Genomic DNA, 17,580 nt, shown 5'->3' on the forward strand with positions numbered 1-17,580 from the left:
GTGCCCTCGCTTCCCCACCGGCGCCCCCCTCCTTGGCTGCCCTTGTCATTCCTGTGTGCCGGGGGCGGGGGCGGGGGCAGAGACGGGGCACGAGCCAGCGGGCTGCGGCCGGAACCCTGACGCCGCTGCTTTGACTCCCCAGGTGAGATCTGTGGATTTAAAATTCACGGGCAGAATGTCCCCTTTGACGCCGTGGTCGTGGATAAGTCCACGGGCGAGGGCCTCATCCGCTCCCGGGAGAAGCTGGACTGTGAGCTGCAGAAGGATTACTCCTTCACCCTGCAGGCCTACGACTGCGGCCAGGGGCCCGACGGCGTGGGCGGCAAGAAGTCCCATAAGTAAGTACCCGCCGCGCTGCGTGAGGGAGAGACGAGCCCCGGCCTGGCTGTGGGCAGCACGAGTCCACTGGGCTTCCTAAGCTGTCCCGTGGGGAACGTGGGGACCCCCCACTCTATGCCAGAGGAGTTTTGGGCATCTCTGCATCCCTCTGGGTGCCCGCACCTCCTTCCTGCTGGCACAGTGAATTCCCGTTCTGCTCTTTCTCGGGCACTGTGTGCCCTCTGCCGCTGATGCTGTGGGTGACTTACTGGTGGCGGGAGACCCCGAGGGGGGTGTCCTGCCTCACTTGGGGCCCTGCCTGAGGGTCAGGACCAAGGAATCTGCCCGGCACAGACTGACATCTCCCCAACTCCCCACGCCCTTGGCAGCTGGGCCTGGGTCCCACCTGCTCCCCACTGTGTTGGACTTGACCCCTGGCCCAGGAATGGGGAGCCGAGGGGCTCAGCAACAATTGCTCCAGGCAAAGGAACCTGGGCCAGAAGTGCAGCCTGGCCTTCCCTGGGCCTCGGGAGGAAAGACACAGCAAGAGGAGGGGACTGAGGCGAAAGGAACAGTTTTCCAGATGGGAGGAAGGAGAGAGAGGCGCGGTCAGGAGAACCCGCGTCTCCGCAGGGGGCAGCCCAGAGGCCACGTCTCGGGGACTGTCCCGCCCCGGCAGAGCTGGTTTGAGGGTGAGGTTTCCCCCAGACGCCCCGGCTGGGGCTTTGAGGCTGGTAGGAGACGGGTGGGAGTCTGTGGCTGGAACGCTCGCCAGGGAAGAGCTTTGGTCCTGGGTGTCCCCCTCAGGGTCCCGCCTCGGCCTTTGTTCCTGCGGGAGCCTCTGCTCTCCAGAGGGGCCCAGCCCAAGGCTCAGCTCCTGTGTCCGCAGAGGGCTCCGGCCTCCAGGCTCCTTGGCTGTTTTTTGGCTCGGAGCAGAATAACTTCCCAATCACGCGCTCTGGCTTGACTTCCCGGTGCCCCCACCGTCTGCTCCTCACCAGCAGAGTCAGTCCTGGCGAGTCTGGGGGGCCAGTTCATCCACTGAGGTGGGGGGTTGCTGAGAAAGTGCCAGGTCCCCCATGAAGGTTGGGGGCTGGGAGGCCACAAGCACCCCTCATCCTGGTTCCCCGGGTGGGGTCTGTGTTCCTGGGCAGGAGAGCCAGCGAGACCGCCCGGAGACTGGGGTCCTTGTTTCTGTCCCGTCCAGCCCCTCAGGGAGCAGTCAGGCAGCAGGGCCGTTACCCCCGCAGACTCCCGGGCTCTGCCCCAGCATGTGTGCCCACTGAGACGCCCTGATGCCGCTTCCTGAGCATTTTCCTCCCTTCCCTCCGTGTCTGCAGAGTGGAATCCGGAGCTCACTCCTGTGGGCCCCGCCCCGCCTCCGTTCCAGCCTCCCAACTCCATTCTCTGGCCCTACTTTGTCTTGGGCTTCTCACGGCATGTGTCCTTGGGAACGGATGTCTCTGTTGCAGTTTATTCTGTCAGTGCAGCCAGTGGGGCTCTAGCCCAACTCTCTAGAATCTGCAAGAATCAACTCAGATTCCTACTTTCCGTTTTGGGGGCCACACCCAGCGGTGTTCCGGCTCACTCCTGGCAGCTCCTGGGGGACCCTGTGTGGCGTGCGGGGTCAGGCCGGGCCGGCTGCGCGCGGGCACGCTCGTCAATCCCTAGTCTGTTTTGCTTCCGGTTGTGTCTGTGAAGTGGAGAGTGAGCGTGATTTGCGTCTTGGTCCCGGTGAGCACCCACGCGTGTCCTCTGCCCACAGGGCCGCCGTGCACATCCGGGTGAACGACGTGAACGAGTTCGGGCCCGTGTTCAAGGAGAAGTCGTACAAGGCGACGGTGGCGGAGGGCAGGCAGCCCGACCGCATCCTGCGCGTGGAGGCCGTGGACGCCGACTGCTCCCCGCAGTTCAGCCAGATCTGCAGCTATGAGATCGTCACGCCCGACGTGCCCTTCGCCGTGGACAAGGACGGTGAGGCCCAGGCCCCTCCTCCCGCGCCTAGGGGACGCCTCCTCGGCTTAGCCCCCACTCTGCCGGCGTGTCAGTGAGGCACAGAGAGGGGGTGCGTGCGAGCGCCACGTGCCAGGGTGGCGGGCGTGTGCGTGGCTCTGGTCTCCGGGACCCTGGCCTTCTCTCCGTGTCCCCGCGGGCGGGATGCATCCTTCTTCTCTTCTTATCGTCCTGAAGCCCAGTGTGGGCGCTGCCCTGGTGCCCTCCCCCAACCTTGTGCTCCCCCAAAGGCCCCATCCCTGTGTGAGGGTGCTCCCACCTGATCCCGACTCATGAGGCCAGTGCTCTCTTCCTCTGCTCTTGCGACAGGCCCCACGAGGGCTGCAGTGGCAGGACCAGGCTTAGGGGCTCTGCTTCCCGATCCCTGTGGGCCCCCACATTCCTGGGTGTGACCCCAGTGGGCCCCCCACTGGGCCTGAGCATCACCTTCTCTGCAGGCCTGGCCTTCAGCTGTCCAGCCAGGTTGATGGAGAGTGCCTGGGAATCGGAGTCATCCCCGGGCCCCCTCAGTCCCCTTAGGATACGCCTCTCTGTCCGCGGCCTCTGAGTAACTGGGCACTGGGCACTGGCCTTGCTCCTCCCGTCAGTCTCATCTCGAGGATCCAGGCATAGGCCTCCTGCCAGGCCTCTGCGTCCTCAGGAACTGGCCGGAAGGAGCTATTTTAGAGCTGCTTGATTGGGTTACAGTGTCCTCACAGGGACCGGCCCAGGGCTCTGATGACGTCACGGGCATCACAGGCCGTGCGGTAATGGTCACTCAGCCAGGGCGCCCAGTCAGGCCCCCGCAGCTGCCTCCCGCGCTGCTGCTGTCGCGTTGAAGCACTTGGATTCCTTCCTTTGGCTTCTTCCTTACGTGCTAACTGCGAAACCCTGAGATCAGCGTCCCCCTCCCTGACGCCCTCCTGTGGGTGAATGGGAGTCAAGGTGCGGGACCTTCCCTTTGCGAGGGTCTGCGCGGCCGTCCTCTGGCTCCCGCGGGGCTGGGGGCTCACGGTTGGTCCCCCCGGAAGGTTACATCAGGAACACGGAGAAGCTCAACTACGGGAAGGAGCATCAGTACAAGCTGACGGTCACGGCCTACGACTGCGGGAAGAAGAGGGCCGCCGAGGACGTGCTGGTCAAGATCAGCGTCCGGCCCACCTGCACGCCCGGCTGGCAAGGTGAGCCGCTGCCCCGGCCGGCCCTGCGGCGGCCCCGCCGCGCCTCGAGTGCCCCGTTCCACGCGCGTGTGTGTGCCCGCAGGGTGGAGCGACAGGCTCGAGTATGAGCCGGGCACCGGCGCCCTGACCCTCTTCCCCAACCTCCACCTGGAGACCTGCGGCGAGCCCGTGGCCTCCGTGCAGGCCACGCTGGAGCTGGAGACGGGCCACATCGGCAAAGGCTGCGACCGCGACACCTACTCTGAGAAGTCCCTGCACCAGCTCTGTGGTGAGAGGAGGGGGCGGTGAGAGAGAAGGAGTGAGAAAGAGAGGCAGGGAGAGAGAGAGACAGAGAGAGAGAGAGAGAGAGTGTGTGTGTATGTGAGTGTGTGGGGCTGTGTGTGTGTTGGTGGGCTTCAGGCTTCAGGGGAGGCTAGAACCACCCCCAGAGTGTTCTGTGGGTGGGGACATTCATCATTTTATTGTTTTGATTGGAGCCACACCCTGCGGTGCTCGGGGCTTGCTCCAGGCTCCGTGCTCTCGGGTCACTCCTGGTGGGGCTGTGGGTGCTGTTTTTCCCCTGGCAGCCGACTGAGCCAGGAGGGCCTGCCTATGGCCACGCTGCCAGGATATGGCAGAGCTGGCCTTGGCACCCAGGGTGTCTGCTCCTCTAGACTTCCAGTCGCATCATGCCACCCCTGGAGACAGGACAAGGACCAGGGCAGGGTGCAGGTTCAGGAGCAGGTCCGGTCCCCAACACGGGGACGCTTGTGAAAGTGCTCTTCTTGGCTTGGTGACCCCGTGCCCAGGGCTGGATCCTGAAGATGTGGTCTGGGGCCCTGTGCCAGGAGGCACGGGAATGGGAGGAGGCAGTGGGGGCGACTCCGTTCCCAGGGAGGTCAGTGCCACCAAGTGCCGGGTCTGAACAAGAGGGCTCCTGGGGTCGGCGTGTGCCACCAGGCTTCTGCAACAGGCCTACATTCGCGGGGGGAGCAGGAGCGCCTCATTATCTGTTTACTTGGTTTCCTGGGCTGTGCCTGTCCGTGCAGGGGTCACTCCTGACGGGGCTCACTGGGGGCAGCAGATGCAGTCCCCGGCATGGCTGGCGTGAGGCTGGTGTTGACAGTGGGGAAACCTGGGTGCTTGCCCATCATGCCCTCGGCCTGTCGCACGGCCTTGCTGCCTCTTTCTCTTCCTTTTCATTTTGATTTCTCTTTGTTTGGGGCACGTACCCAGAGAGGCTCACTCAGGCCTTACTCCTGGCCCCGCACTCAGGAATCACTCCTGGGAGGACCCCGGGGGCCCTATGGGGTCCAGGGATCGAATCCGTGTCAGCTTTGTGCAAGGCAGGCGACCCACCACTGTGCTATCTCTTGGTGCCTCTTTCTTCCTTTTAAAATACTTTTGATTGGGGGGCCGGAACAATAGCACAGTAGGGAGGGCACTTACCTTGTGTGCCACTGACCTGGGTTCAATGCCTGGTATCCCACATGGATCCCCAAGCATCGCCAGGAGTAATTCCTGAGTGCAGAGCCAGGAGTCAGCCCTGAATAGCGCCAGGTGTGACTCCAAAAGTGCCCTAAATAAATAAATAAATAAATAAATAAAATACCTACACGTGAACTGGCGAGATGGGTCAGTGGGAAAGCACTTCCCTTTCACATGGCCAAACTTGAGTCCAGTCCCCAGCACATAACACAGTCCCCAGGCCCCACCCGGAGTGACACCTGAGCCCGTCCCTGGGTGATCCCACACAGACAGATGCCCTGAGTCCTGGGCGGGAGACGGCCGGGCTCCCCGCGGCCCTCGGCCATCGCTCAGTCCGTGGCTGCAGACGCACGACCCAGCGTCCCTCTGTCCGGCAGGCGCAGCGTCGGGTACCACCGAGCTGCTCCCCGCGCCCAGCAGCACCGCCAACTGGACGCTCGGGCTCCCCACCGACAATGGCCACGACAGCGACCAGGTGTTCGAGTTCAACGGCACGCAGGCGGTGCGTGTCCCCGACGGCGTCGTCTCTGTGCGCCCCGAGGAGCCCTTCACGCTGTCTGTGTGGATGCGGCACGGGCCCTTCGGCCGCAAGAAAGAGGCCATCCTCTGCAGCTCTGACCGGACGGGTGCGTGGGGCCGGCCCAGGGAAGGGCACGGAGCCGAGGGCGCGGCGGGCCCCGAAACCCAGGCGGCATTCCCCCCCACTGAGTCGGTCCAGGCCCCGGCCTTGTCCCTGGCCCCAGGTGGCTCACTCAGGCTTCCTCTGCAGACATGAACCGACACCATTTCTCGCTCTCCGTGCACGGCTGCCGCCTCATTTTCCTGCTGCGCCAGGAGCCGGTGGCGGAGAAGAAGTACAAGCCCGCGGAATTCCACTGGAAGCTCAATCAGGTGAGCAGGAGCGACGCGCGGGGGCTTTGCCAAGCTCAAGGAGGCACCACGGTTCATGGGTCAGTTCCTGGAGCTGCCCTCTGAAAGCGGCTTTTATTTTATGTTTTTATTTTGGTTTTTTTTTTTGGCTTTTTTGGGGGTCACTCCCGGCGATGCTCAGGGGTGACTCCTGGCTCTGCACTCAAGATTTACTCCTGGCAGTGCTCGGGAACCATATGGGATGTCGGGGATCAAACCCAGATCGGCTGCGTGCAAGGCAAATGCCCTCCCTGCTGTCCTATGGCTCCAGCCTCTATTTTATGTTTTTAATATGTGGTTTACACCATACCACCAACCCGAAGTTGTCTGTTGGGGTCAGGGAGCCAGGTCACAGGACAGGAATGCAGGTGCTGCAGCTGGGACCCTGGGCTCCGGCCGGCGGGGCTCAGCTGGAAGGGGCTCAGAGTGACCTGCAGAGCCAGGGCGGCAGCTCAAGGGTCTTCCAGCTCAGAGCAGTGCTGGACAGGCCCTCAGGCGCTCACGGATGCAGCCCTCCATTGAGCCGGGCAAAGTCATGTGGCAGGTGTTAGGGCTGGCTGCCGGCTATGTGGCCGGAACCCCGTGCCCAGAGCCGGGAGTAGCCCCAGGCCAAAATGGAGATGGACTGACGTGGGGCCAGAGAAGCAGTGCATGGTTCAGATGCTTGCCTTCATGTGGCCAATCCAGCTGCGATCCCTGGCACTGTACGTGGGCCCCCAGACCCCACCAGGAGTGGTCCCTTGAGCACAGAGCCAGGAGTCAGCCCAGGACAACACTGGTGTGGCTCAAAAAGAAAAAGAAAAAATCCAAAAAACAACTGTGTTAATTTGACGCGTCTCTCAGAGTCAGCGGATGAAACTGCTGTGCAGTTAAATGTGCTGTGTCAGTGAAATGTTGGGCTCTGGCAGCAACAGCCGGGCAAGCAGATTCAAAACAAGAGTAAGAAAGGAATAAGCAGGTGCAGTCACAGCCCCTGGGCACCTCTGGTGTGGCCCCCGAGTTGGTCCCCTGAGTGCCAGGGTAGCACAAGTTACGTGGTTTTTGTTTGTGTAGATTCTTCCTTCCCCAAAACACTTTCGGGAACGAGTCCTAGGGTGGGGGCTAGGGGGTGGGCCACACCTCGCAGTGCTGCAGAGGGATTTTGCAGTGCTGGAATCCTCCATTCTTTCTCTTTTGGGCTTTTTGGGCCACACCCTGCGATGCTCAGGGGTTACTCCTAGCTCTGTACTCAGGAATCACTCCTGGCAGTGCTTGAGGGACCATATGGGATGCCATGCCGGGGATCGAACTCGGGTCGGCTGTGTGCAAGGCAGTCGCTCCACCCGCTGTCCTGTCCTGGGCCTGCAGCTTGCAGAGCCGCCACCCAGTCCCAGCCAGTTCCGCCTCAGTTTTGTCCGTGGTTTGCTCTTCATCCTGAAGGTCAGTTGAGCTAGCCGCGAAACTTGTGCCTGGCGCTGGAGATTCAACCCCAGAAAGCGCGTCTCTGTTACCATGTGCTGGAGCCAGGCTGAAGAGATGCCTCAAAGGCCTGAGCTTGGCCAGAGGCCCCTGTTGACTGTCCTGCACCCTGCAGTCCCCAGCATCTCGGGCGACCCTCCCCCAGATGCCTGGTTACGGTCTTGATTTTCCTGCCCTTGGAAAACACTCCGTCTCTGTTTGGGTGACCGAAGGATATTTCTTCTCTTTGGTGCTCTGGGACTCGTTTTCCCCCCCGCCTGTGGTGATCGGAGTTCAAGGGCATGCTTCCCGGGTGTGGTCCCCTCTGGGCCCGGCCTGACTCTGCGTCCCGCACTTCCTCCGGCGTCTGCTGGTCTTGTCGCCCTTCAGAAGTCGTCTTCCTCTCCTCCTCAGGAGAACTGCATTCTTCTGTATTCTCTTTTCTTCTGTCTTTGTTTGGTTTTGAGGGCCAAGCCCAGCGTGCTCAGGCTTCACTGCTGATGGGGGCCGGGGACCATCTTTGGTGCTGGGAGGGAGCTCAGGTTGGCTGCGTGCCAGGCCAGCACCCTCCGCGCTGTCCTGTGCTCTGGCCCCTTCCTGTTTTCTTTCGTGGATTTTGCAGTCGTGGGACTGTTTCCTCGGTGTGTCCTCGTGTCCTCTGTCCTCGGCCCCTGCCCTCTGCGTGTTGGCCGGTCCCTGCTCTCATGGTCTTAGACCAGACCCTGCCACTCATGTAGCAACACTGTCTTTCTGTTTTCCGGAACTGCAGTGCTTGGAAACGGGAGGCTGTGACGCGAGCTCATTTCTGAAGGAGCTTAAGCTGCCTTCGGCTTCCGTAGAGATGTGAGCTAACATGAAAGACTTCATCTGGCTGGAAGCTGGGTCAGGCGCAGTTCCCTTATCAGGAGACGCTTCCTGTGCTGTGCGTGTTAATACAAGCGCTGTGCTGTGCCCAGGGAGTGAGTGCACGCGCTGTCAGGTCCGACTGTCCCAGAACAGCCATGGGGGAGTGCACACACTGTTAGGGTGTAGGGTCTGATGGTCTCAGAAGAGCCCTGGTTAAGCACGTGTGCTGTTAGGGTCCGACTGTCTCAGAGCAGCCCTGGGTACGTGCATGCGCTGTTAGGGTGTAGGGGTCTGACTGTCTCAGACAGCCCTGGGTATGTGCACGTACTATTAGGTCCGACTGTCTCAGCAGGCACGGTGATCGGTTGCTTTCGGCGCGGCCACATGAGTAATGGATTTGTTTCGATGTCCTCAGCTTCTCATGGAGACACAGTTCCTTAGGATTTCAGTATAAATTGGAAAAACTTTGTAGAAATCCATTGATCATTCTGTTTTGGGGCCACCCTCAAAAGTGTTCAGGGCACCATATGGCTCTCGGGGGTCCCAACTGCAGGAGCTGGGAAGGCAGTGCCGTGGGCTGGGCGCTTGCCTTGCCCGTGGCCACCCTGGGTTCGATCACTGGCACCCTACTTGGTGTCCAAGCCCCACCAGGAGTAATTACTGAGATAGAGCCAGCAGTAAGCCCAGAGCACCCACCCCTGGTCCCTCTTCCTGCCTCTATTCCTGGGTGCCTGCCACCTCCTCTGAAACAGCAGCAGGGAAAGGGCCAGGGACCACTGGCACCCCTGGGCCCTGCCCTCCTACCTGGGTCCACACCGCAGGTCAGCTGAGGCAGGTTCCGGTCCCCGGGCTGCATGCAGAGGGGCCTCGCTGTGGGGCAAGGTGCCCTCGAGCTTGTCCCTGCGGCTCCTGGCACCGTGCTGTGCTCTTGAGTGGAGAGGTGGCCAGTGAATGGCCATGAGGTGGCCCGTCCACCTTAGATCTTACTTCAGACAGCTCGGGCAAGGGCAGAGTTAACAGAGACATTCGGTTGCTGTTGTTTTGGGGTTTTCTGTTTCCTGGGGAACGGGGGCCACACCCGGAGGTGCTCAGGGCTACTCTTGCTGTGCTCAAGGCTCACTCTGGTGACGCTCAGAGAACTGAAGGAAACTCGGCCACATCCAAGCAGGGCCAGCACCTTCACCACTGTTGGGTCTCGTTGGTCCTAATTGAGAAATCCGGGTGTATCTGTCAGTGAAAAGGACAAACTATGCACATGCGTATTTTCTGACCATAGTTTTTCACTGAGAATCACCAAGAATGGAGGCTCAAGAAATAATGCAGGGTTAAAGCTCTTGTTTTGCCTGTGGCTGACCCTGGGTCGGTGCCTGGCACCACACACGGACCCTGAGCACTGCGTGTGTTGGGCCCCTCCCCCCAGAAAAGAATGACCAACGACAGAATTCTGAGTCTTTCGTTGCAAAATTGCAATAGAATAGAACTGACGTATAAAACGCCATTCCTGTCGTATTCGTTTTTCTTTTCTTCCTGTTTTGTTTATGGGCCTCATTCCCCTGTGTTCAGGGCTTAGTCCTGGGGCGATCGGGGGGCCCAGTCAGCTCCGTGCAAGCAAGCATGCTACACGCCCTGTATAACTCCGGCCCTTGTCCTTTTTATTGATAAGAAATTAGGTCACTTGGGAGCCAGAGAGAAAGGACAGCGAGTAGGCATTGCCTTGCACACAACCGGCCTGGCTTCAATCCCTGGCATTTCACAGGGGTCCCCCGAGCACTGCCAGGAGTAATTCCTGAGTGCGGAGCCAGGAGGAACCCCTGAGCTGGGTGAGGCACCCTGCAAAGAAGAAGCTGTTCTATTTTCCTCGTGTGTGTGATGGCCTGGATTTGATTCCTGGCACCCCACCCCCCCAAAAAAAAAATGCCTGGACTGGAGAGAGTCCAGAGTCAGACGCCGCCCTCTGTGGGCACCCTGGTGCCATCCCACACTCTCTCTGAGCACCGCTGGGAGCGGCCGGGAGCCCCTGCACATTGGGGATTGTAGCTGCAAAGCCCTGGCAGCACCATGAACCTCGGACTCTCACACTGAGCCGTTGGCCGGGGTCCAGAGTCACTGGAGGGCTCCACTAGGAGCCCGTCTGCTGGTGTCCGGCAGCGTTGCTTTTGTGGCTGGCGCTGTAACTGAGGGGGGGGGATGGTTTCCTGCTGACTGTTCGCATGACCTGCAGGTCTGTGATGAGGAGTGGCATCACTACGTGCTCAACGTGGACCTCCCGAGTGTGACTCTCTATGTGGATGGCGCCCCCCACGAGCCCTTCTCTGTGGCCGAAGACCGCCCGCTCCACCCATCCCGGATCGAGACGCAGCTGGTGGTCGGGGCTTGCTGGCAAGGTGTGTGTCCGGCACTGACCCTGGCTCTGCCCGCTTAGGGGACGGGGTCGGGGGGGTGGCCAAGGTTGTCAGACTGTGCTCGGGGCTCGGCTTCTTGGACCCACCATGTTTCTTGCCCGTCCTGAGCTCCCACGGGTGCCGCACCCACAGAGCCCAGTGTGGCTCTGTCTGGGGCTCAAGGTCTGGGCCCTGGCATAGCACGGAGGGCGGGTGTGGCTGAGGTTTCCTAGATACATCTGTTGGGACGTCTGTGGGGATGCAGTCTCCCCCTGAGAAGTGTACATCAAGAAGCCTCAGTCAGGTCCTATCCATGGTGGCGTGTCTCAGCCCAGAGGGGCTCTCAGTGGCCGTCTCGGGGGTGCAGGGGGCTGGGCCACGTGCTGCTGCCCTGCCCCCTGCCCCCTCCCAACACTGTCCAGCTCTGCTCTCCGTGGGGATGGTTTCTTGTTGCTCCTTAGGAGTCCAGGCAGTGAAGTGATATGTTTTTTTTTCCCCAGCTTTATTCTCTTAACATCTTAAAGATTCCCCAGAATTTAAAATGCCTGTAACAAGTACTAACACTTTCCTATTTTCATACACGAGTACAGCTTCCAGCACACAGTCACTCAGACATGCCTTCCTGCCTCCCGCCTCTGCCTCTCCTTCTGCGCCAGGACTCGCAGGCCCGAGAGGCCAGGAAGCTGCTAGGGACACCAGCATCTCCAATTTGTACCTTTATCTTTTTGCCCGGGGGGTGGGGGGCCGCGGTGGCAGCCCAAGATGCCCAGGGCTTACTCCTGGCTCTGCATTCAGGCATCACTCCTGGTGGTGCTCAGGGACTGTATTGAATGTTGCTGATTGAACCTGGGTCTGAGTCTGCAAGGCAAGAGCCTCCCTGCTGGGTTATTGCTCCGGCCTCTCTCTTTTTTTTCCTTCCTTTCTTTCTTTCTTAATACATTTATTTATTGAATCGCCACGAGAGCAGTTGCAAAGCTTTCGGATTTAAGTCTCGGTCGTACAATGATGAAACACCCGCCCCTTCACCAGTGCCCATTCTCCACCACCAAAATCCCCAGTATATACACCCCCATCCCACACCCTCCCCCTACCCGTGGGGCAGATGATTTCCACATTATTCTCTCTCTACTTTGATTACAACCAATAGTTCAACACCAGACCCACCATTATTATTTGGGATTTTACCCCAACACTCAGATCTGCTGAAAAGGCAACATTATTCAGTTTGTTTTCTATTGCTGATTATGAATAGCGTATGATGGCATAGGGCTGGCTGCGATTTTGGAATTCTGAAGTTTTAATTATTTTAAATCTGAAGGGGTTTCTGCCAAAAGCTGCTGGGTTTCAAGATTTGTTTCTGAGTCCCTGGGATCCTGGCCGTTAAGCAGCTTGATCAGGAACCAGAGGGGTCGTTCGTGGGCAGTGACTCGGGGTCTTGTTGAGGCAGGGGAGGGAAGGGCCGGCTCCGCCCCCAGCCCGTGAGACCCCCGTGTGTCTCGTCACTGCTAGCTCCTACCTGGCTGTCCATTGGCCTCTGGAAGATGGCGGCCACCGAGCCGCCAGGGGGAACAGGCGGTGGGATGGCACCTTTTCCCCCCTGGGGTGCTGGCCTCTCTCTTTTTATAATCTTACCACATTCAGAGCATTCACTTGAGATCTCGTTTTAAATTTCCCTTGTCCGTGGCAAAGCTGCCTTTACTGCCATTATCCTGAGCAGTCAGATAGTAACCACACGGCCTGTAAATGTGTCCATGGGTGTAAATTCAGTCGGAGGCCGTGGGGCCCAAAGGCTGTGTATCCCATCCCAGGAAAGGCCGAGCACTTTGGGACCTACCTAATTTTTTAACCTTGAGTGGGTTGAAGGCTTTTTGTGTTTGGTCTTTGGAGTCAGTCCTGACTCCTGGCTCTGCACTCAGGATCACTCCTGGTGGGCTCTGGGGAATAAGGGATGCTGGGAATTGAACCTGGGTCTGTTGCGTGCAAGGCAAGTGCCCTCCCCGCTGTGCTCCAGCCCCTCCTTTTCTTCCCAGGGAAACTGAGGCTCAGAGAAGCAAAAGTCTGGGGATGGGAGGGTTCCCAGCGATTCATTGTGGCACCAGAATTTGAGCCCCTCAAGCTGGCGCAGGGCTGGAGGTTCGCCTCGGACACCAGCGCTGCAGCGGGCAGGGCCCGTGGCCAACAGCAGCCTGACTTGGCTGGTCCCGCCGGACCGCGCCTGCTTCCTCCGGAGCCTTGCGGCCAACATCGGCGCCGAGCTAGTGGGGACCATTGGGAGCTTTTCCCATCCAAGCTCCCACTGTGCACGGTGGTCCGTGTTGCCCTCAGGAGAGGGTCAGCGTGTACCCGCACAGCTCTGGGCCTCGCTTTCCCAGGAAGAGCAGCCGGGCCATATTGGAACCTCTGAGCAAGGGTCAGGACCGTCCCCGCCTGCTCAGCCTGTGCTGCCGTGTAGCCCAGGGCTCCTCGGCGGCCGCCTCAGTAAGGGCCGGACAAGCCTGAATGTTAACCGTGCCCAGCTTGTTGGGGCTACAAGGCCTGCTGGCTTCCATCTCCTGCCCCTGACACAGCGTCTCTGCAGGCAGGTGACAGCTTCCTGTCCCCTACTTTCGTCACTGCCTTTCATCTCTCAGCCTCTCCCAACACCCTTATCCTGGAACACCTCAGTACACACATACGCACGTGGGTGCACACATGTGCTGTGCTTGCCGTCAGCAAGAGGGTGGGGAGGGGGCGCAGTATGGTGAGAGGGGCCCGGGTCTCCGTCCCTGTGTGGAGCTGTGTGAAGGCGGCTCCCTTCCTCCCCTCCCATCTCCTTCCCTCCCCTGCAGACAGCACTCCCCCAGAATGACCGGAAAGCAGAAACTGTCCAGTGCCTGGGCTGGACATGCCACTGTGGCTCCCAGCCCTGAGCCATGCAGGGCCGAGGCTGCGGGGCCAGGCCCCATCAGCAGGCATCACTGGTGTGGAGGCCCGAGCCAGGAGCCCCCTGCAGCAGGCGGACCGCCTTCCTTCATCACGGCCCACCTAGACCTGGCTCTGTTCTCTGGGAGGCGCGTTTCCTGCTGTCAGCCACTGTTGCTCGGCCCTCCGCCGCCCCGGGGTGGGGTTGCGTGCCCCAGGCCACCCTGCTCAGAGCTCGGTGGGGGGCGACAAGCACGCTGCTTCCCTGCGGCAAGTGGGCCGGGGGTGCGGGGAGCTGGGGAGTGAGGGCGCCCAGGAAGAGGTGGTGAGCCAGGAGCCAGACTGGGGGCGGGGGGGGGGGGGCGGACGGTGCGGGGGTGTCGCGGTGTTTTTACAGCCCGCAGCCCAGGTCCGTTGGGACGCGCCTGACCTCGGCGCCGGCCTGTCTTTGTCTTGCTCCCTGCAGAGTACTCAGGCGTTGAGAGTGAGAATGACACGGAGCCTGGGCCTCCGGCCCCCACAGGTCACTGGAACGTTCTCTCCCCTTGGTTGCGTTGAGGCCCAGGCCTCCCCCCCCACCCCGTCACGCATGAGACGGCCTCATCGCGTCGGGCCCCCGACACCATTTCAGCCGCTGCCCTTCATGTCACCCCGTCTGCCCTTCCCACCCCGCGCTCATCCCGCCGCGTCGCCAGGGCCTGCCCTCACCGTCTGACTCCCCCGCGCTGCATGGGGCCCGCTGGAGACAGGCCGGGCGGGGGCACCCAGGGCGCTCGTGTGGCTGGACCCCGGCAGGAGACCCCGGGCCGTCCCGGGGCCGCAGCTGGGTTTGGAGCCGCCCCGTGCTGCTCGGGGCAGGGTGGGCCTGGAGCTGAGCCGGCGCCCGGCGCCCCTCCACCCGGGCGTCTCCTGGCCCCCAGGCACTGAGCGCTGTTGTGTGTTGTTTTTGTTGGAGCTCATGCAGAGCCCCCCGGGCCCCCCAGCCCTGCTGGGGCCTTCCAAGGCTGCAGGGATTGAACCAGCCTGGCTGTATGTGGACATTGTACTTTCACTTTTTATTTTCTTCTGGGCCCATGTAAGTGCTCACAGGCTGCTCCCAGCCTAGTGCTCAGGGCTTGCCCCACTTGTGCCAGAGGACCACGCCGTGCTGGGAATTGGTCCCGGGCCCGCTACCACACGAGGCCTATGGGCTCGGCCCTGCAGTTGTCTGGGTGCTGTTTTTGGCTGTCCCCGACACGTTCCCGCCCAGCCCTCGTCTGTGAGAGGAGGCAGCCGAGACTCAAGGTGCACGGCATCCCTTCCCACTCCCTGTGTTTGGGGGCGCACCCTGGGGGCACGCACCCCCGAGGTCCTGCAGACAAACAGGCCCCGGCGCGGGCACGGCTGGCAGGATCAGCGTTGCTTTTCCCTTCCGAGACCTTTCACGGTCACCGGAGTTTCTCCTGATCCCTCCAGCGAGGCGAGAAGCTGGGGTGTCACCCACCGCAGTGGGGCGTCGGGGCGGGACCCTGGGGGCCTCCCACGGGGCCGCCTGAGCCAGGCCCTGGCACGTGCATGGCATCGACCACCTCATTCTTCACGCGCTTCCATGTAGACGCTCGCGGGGGCTAACGGAGCGGCCGGAACTAACCGCATGTCCCTCCCGCGCTCCAGCCCCGGCCACTCTCACCCCTGCCCTCCCGCCCGCAGGTGGTGACCTGCGCATGGCACAGTTCTTCCGGGGGGACCTGGCCGGCCTGACCCTCCGGGCGGGGAAGCTGGCCGACAAGAAGGTCATCGACTGTCTGTACACCTGCAAGGAGGGGCTGGACCTGCAGGCCCCGGAGGACGGTGGCCACGGCGTGAAGGTACCGAGCGACCCCCAGCCAGATGCCCCGTTCCCTGGTCACACCGAGAACTGGGGGGCTCCGGCGCACTGCTGGCCCCAAGAACCGGGCTCTCGGTCGCCCACACATCCATCCAGCCCGTGTGCAGTTTGGGGCCCACTTTCAAACTGCGACGGCGCCGGACTCTCGCCTCTGGGAGGAGAGTTTGGATTCAGGCCCAGGCCCAGCTCTCCGTGGAGCCCTTGTCCCTGACGTGCGGGGCCTGGGTTCGAGTCCCAGCATGACCAGTCAGGAGCAACCAGATGGAGGAGACACAGGCAGGACTGGGCAGGACCAGAGAGGACAGAGCTGGCAGGCCAGGCAGGACTGGGCAGTACCGGGTGGGCGGGCAGGGCTGGCGACAGCCCTGGTCACGTGGCTGCCCCTGGTGGTTCCTCGCCAGCCCTCACCCCTCCTCCCGGCTCCAGGTCCCGGTCACGCATCCCGGGGGGTGGGGACAGGGGCCCACAGCCACCCCTGGCTGCCGACTGTGCCCCCTCCCGCTGAGCCCTGCACTCTGCTCTGCCCTTGGCCCGGCACAGATCCAGGTCAGCCACAGCCGCTCGGCGCTGACGGTGGCGAGCGAGGACGTCGGGGAGCTGGAGAAGGCCCTGCAGCGCGCCGCCTACCTCAACTCCCGCCAGTTCCCCACGCCCGGGACCCGCAGCCTCCGCCTCAGCAGCTCCGCTCAGTAGGTCACTGCTCTCGGGCCGCGCTCTGGGCCGGGCGACCGGACGTCCTCGCGCGAAGCCTGCGCCCCACCGGAGCGTTGGGCGGGCCAGGGCGCTCCCCTGGCCTGCTGGACTCCTGGTGGCGGGACCGCGGGGCTCGAAGGTGCATGCGCCGTGCAGGGTGGGCAGCAGGCACCGGAGGCGGTGGGTGTGGGGCGCCCCGGGGAGAGGCCCGGGCTTCCGGTGTGGCCACCGAACCAGCTGTCCGAGCCTCCCCCCTCCTCGGCGGCGGCGGCAGGTGCTTCAATGAGGCGGCCTGCATCTCCATCCCGCCGCTGGACGCCGCCGTCATGGTGCTGCAGCCCGAGGAGCCCAAGATCAGCCTGAGCGGCGTCCACCACTTCGCGCGCGCCGCTTCCGAGTTCGAGAGCCCCGAGGGCGTCTTCCTGTTCCCCGAGCTGCACATCATCAGCACCGTCACCAGGGAGGTGGAGCCCGAGGGGGACGGTGGCGAGGACCCCACAGGTGACCCCGCAGGCCTGGGCTGGGGAGTCGGGGTTGGGGCCGGGCGGCGGGCACCCCCGGGGTGTGCGGACACCAGCAGCCCGGCCTTGCTGCTCCGCAGTGCAAGAGTCGCTGGTGTCCGAGGAGATCGTGCACAACCTGGACTCGTGCGAGGTGACGGTGGAGGGCGACGAGCTGAGCCCGGAGCACGAGCGCCTGGAGGTGGACACGGGCCGCCTGCAGCAGAGGGGCCTCGGCGTGAGCAGCTCTGACCTGGGCGTGGTCTTCACGGGTGAGCCAGAGCGGCACATGCCGGCACCGGGGCGCCCCACGCCGTCCGCGGCCCCCGCGCCCTGACCGAGCTGCCCCCACAGGCGTGGACACCATGGCCAGCTACGAGCAGGCCCTGCGCCTCCTGCGCTACCGGAACTGGCACACCAGGTCCCTGCTGGACCGCAAGTTCAAGCTCGTCTGCTCGGAGCTCAGCGGCCGCTATGTCAGCAACGAGTTCCAGGTGGAGGTGAGCGCGGGCCCTTCCCGGCAGCGCTGCCCCCACCGGTCCTCTCCCCCACGTCCCCAGCTGCCCGTGCCCGGTTGCAGCGCTGGCCGGCGGTGCTGGCTCAGAGGCGCCTTCACGGCCCGCTTGTGTCCCTGCGGAACGGAAGCCCAGTGAGGCCAGGAGCCCCTCCCTCCCCCGCCCCTGCCGCCCGGGGCCCGTCCTGGGATTGTGGCGAGAGGGCCAGTGCTCAGTCCAGTGAGGGGCTGCGGGGCTCGGTGTCCAGGCCAGGTCAGTGCTTGCTCAGCGAGCTCTGGGGAGGACCATGGTGCCCTGGCATCCCGGGTCCGGGAGGCTGTGTCAGGACGGCGTCTCCTTGCGGAGGCGGCCGCATCACAGCGACTGCCGCTCCTCGGTGCCGTGCCCCAAGTCAGCCCCGCGCCCCCCACAGGTGAACGTGATCCACACGGCCGACCCCGTGGACCACGCCAGCCACATGGCCGCGCAGCCACAGTTCGTCCACCCCGAGCACCGCGCCTTCGTGGACCTCTCGGGCCACAACCTGGCCAACCCGCACCCGTTCGCAGGTAGGACCCCGGGGAGGGGGTGCCG

The 17,580-nt window shown here is 62.6% G+C and overlaps 1 protein-coding gene across 2 annotated transcripts in view; it reads left to right on the forward strand.

Annotated features, from left to right (window-relative positions):
• CLSTN1 (calsyntenin 1) overlaps positions 1–17,580 on the forward strand; it is a 51,196-nt gene that overhangs the window by 32,291 nt on the left and 1,325 nt on the right. For both annotated transcript variants that reach the window (XM_056110977.1, XM_056110978.1), the window contains 14 exons: positions 143–338; positions 2,084–2,292; positions 3,342–3,491; positions 3,574–3,759; positions 5,336–5,584; positions 5,728–5,849; positions 10,372–10,534; positions 13,899–13,955; positions 15,122–15,279; positions 15,840–15,988; positions 16,267–16,493; positions 16,594–16,764; positions 16,847–16,992; positions 17,420–17,555. In XM_056110977.1, coding sequence (XP_055966952.1) covers positions 143–338; positions 2,084–2,292; positions 3,342–3,491; positions 3,574–3,759; positions 5,336–5,584; positions 5,728–5,849; positions 10,372–10,534; positions 13,899–13,955; positions 15,122–15,279; positions 15,840–15,988; positions 16,267–16,493; positions 16,594–16,764; positions 16,847–16,992; positions 17,420–17,555 — 2,319 coding nt within the window. The remainder of the gene's footprint in view (positions 1–142; positions 339–2,083; positions 2,293–3,341; positions 3,492–3,573; positions 3,760–5,335; positions 5,585–5,727; positions 5,850–10,371; positions 10,535–13,898; positions 13,956–15,121; positions 15,280–15,839; positions 15,989–16,266; positions 16,494–16,593; positions 16,765–16,846; positions 16,993–17,419; positions 17,556–17,580) is intronic.

The sequence above is a fragment of the Sorex fumeus genome, unplaced genomic scaffold (assembly GCF_029834395.1).
Source record: "Sorex fumeus unplaced genomic scaffold, SorFum_2.1 ptg000011l, whole genome shotgun sequence".
Lineage (NCBI taxonomy): Eukaryota > Metazoa > Chordata > Mammalia > Eulipotyphla > Soricidae > Sorex > Sorex fumeus.